General features: G+C 37.3%; 1 protein-coding gene across 2 annotated transcripts in view; it reads left to right on the plus strand.

Annotated features, from left to right (window-relative positions):
* The window catches only part of snx2 (sorting nexin 2), a 30,146-nt gene that overhangs the window by 25,492 nt on the left and 2,179 nt on the right, over positions 1-2,475 (plus strand). Inside the window, exon 13 of one of the 2 annotated variants that reach the window (XM_032516934.1) lies at positions 959-970. The exons of the other annotated variant lie outside the window; for it this stretch is intronic. Coding sequence (XP_032372825.1) covers positions 959-970 — 12 coding nt within the window. The remainder of the gene's footprint in view (positions 1-958; positions 971-2,475) is intronic. 2 annotated transcript variants of the gene reach the window in all.

Below are 2,475 nucleotides of genomic sequence, written 5' to 3' on the forward strand. Positions count from 1 at the left end.
CTAATCATGTCACACGTTTACACAGTCAGTGATGTATAACTCGGTGGTGCATTCAGAGTCTCTGCTGTCAGAGGATTAGCCCACACCGCCCCCTGTGGGCAGTAAACCGGAACAACAACCAGAGGTAGAAACACACTGCTGCTGGACATCTGCTGCTGTCTTTTATTTGTATTTATCATAAGGATCCCCATTAGCTGACGCCTAGACGACCAGCCAGTCTCTCTCGGGTCCAAAACAACATTTAAGCAGACAATGTTAAAATATTTTGTGACATATACAAAGAAGAAAAGAAAGAAATAAAGATATGGAAATAAATACAACAATATCTGCTTATGTGGGGGAAATAAAAAAAGACTCCAAAGAAAATGGAAATTAAAATGGAAAAAATTGAAATGAAGTAAAAAGAAAAAAGCAATAACAAACCAGGCAAAATAAAGAAAAAAAATATTATTTATTATTATTTATTTAAAATCTTGGAAAATAAAATAATGTATTACAGTATGTATTACAATATACTGCATGGCTAACAGTAAGGTAGCTCACATATATAGTACATACAAAGAAGAACATTTTATATTTTTAACAACACAAATAAGATTAACAGACGAAAACAAGCACAAACTCATGATAAATAATTTAAGTGAAGGTAAGATTTAACTTAAATGCCAAAGGACACCATTTTGTTCTAAGAAAAAAGTTTTCCTCCAGAAGGTTTTGCCCAGAAGGAAACGTCAGGCTTTGTTCTCAGCTCCTCTGGCCTTACAGGTCCTCCTGCAGCTTGTTTACAGTAATCCAGAGACACAGGGAGGACTTTCATTTGGGTCGGGGGTTTGGTTTTTCCTCAGTGCTTTGCTCATGGCTCTGGATCTTCCTCTATGATTTTGGAAGCTCTGAACATTTTTTTCCCTGCCTCATTAAATTTTGTTGCATTTTCCCTGCCATGCCTTCCTTGAACCAGGAGATTGAGGAGGTAGGACCTGCCCCGTCTGTCTGTCTCTGTCTGTAGCTCTGTCTGTCTGTCTGTCTCTGTCTGTAGCTCTGTCTGTCTGTCTGTCTGTCTGTAGCCCCGTCTGTCTGTTCTGTCTCGTCTGGACTCTGTCGTCTGTCTATCTGTCCTGTCTTTCTGTCCTGTAGCTACTTGTCTGTCTGTCTGTCTGTCTGTCTGTCTGTAGCTCTGTCTGTCTGTCTGTCTGTCTCTGTCTGTCTGTCTGTCTGTAGCTCTGTCTGTCTGTCTGTCTGTCTGTCTGTAGCTCTGTGTCCACCTGCCAGCCTGCTTCACACCTTTTAGTTGCCTCATTTCCTTTTCATATTTATCTCCGTTTGGTTGAACATTTTCATGATAACGTTCTTTTTTTCAGTTTGTGATGTTCACAGAGTCACATGAAGCAGTTTGTCAGCGTAGGTCACATTTTCTCAAATTCTCCTTTTGGAATTTCCCCACTGGGGATCAGTGAACAGTATAAATTATTGAGTTATTAACTTCATGGAAAGAAAGTGTCTTTCTGATCATTAGGGTTCAAAATGTTCATTTGGGGTCAACATTTTAACTCAAAACTTCAAACCAAATCCCAGACAAACCCTTTCATGTGACCGAAGAGATCACGTAGTCAAACAAAGTGTTGGCTTACAGAGCATTGTTACGAAGTCCAGTCCATGATATAACCAGCTAATTATATACCATCATTATTTCAGCCTAGTAAAGACTCATTTAACAGCCGGTTGTTGTGTGAGTTCAGTAATTATTCATAACTTCAATTAATAAACTTCATCTAAGTGTCACCAATGATCTGCCAGTTGATTACAGGGATGGAAATACATGCAAGACGAGTTTATTTAATCAGTTCAAAGTTACTGTTTGCTGGGGAATCGTTGTTTGTTCAATACTGTATGTGAAGACCTTTTGAAAAGCTTTTTTTAGGATCTGCTCAATGTTAAAATAATGTCCCTCAGAGCTCACAGTTAAAGCAGCTCTTACAAACTAAATCAAAATCAATTCAACTTTATTTGCTGCGGTTGTAAAACATACAGAATTACACTATTTTTTAATACATATATTCACAATTTAAATTAGTGTGACTTGATCTACTTATTACTTTTCCACATATATAACCCTTGCATTGTCCTCAGGTCAAATGTGACCCGTTTTCTACTTTTTGTTATATCAGAAATATGGGTTTAATTTAAAGCAAATTGTCCCAAAATAACATGGATGATCTTTTGCAGGTAATGTATTGATTACTTTCATCGAATTTTGGGTGTTCTTCCATTTTATAGCATTTGAAAAACATGTTTAAATTGCATTAAACTAAACTCCATCCACTCAACATCGTCTGATCCTAACTATTAGTAAAATTAATTCATAATTTCATTTTTTTTTTTTTACTCAAAAATTAGGTTAAAAATGCGGCAAGGTTAGCTCAGTTGGTAGAGCATGTACACATGTATAGAGGTTTGCTCCTCGACCCAGCGGCCTGC

Source organism: Etheostoma spectabile, chromosome 5 (assembly GCF_008692095.1).
Source record: "Etheostoma spectabile isolate EspeVRDwgs_2016 chromosome 5, UIUC_Espe_1.0, whole genome shotgun sequence".
NCBI lineage: Eukaryota > Metazoa > Chordata > Actinopteri > Perciformes > Percidae > Etheostoma > Etheostoma spectabile.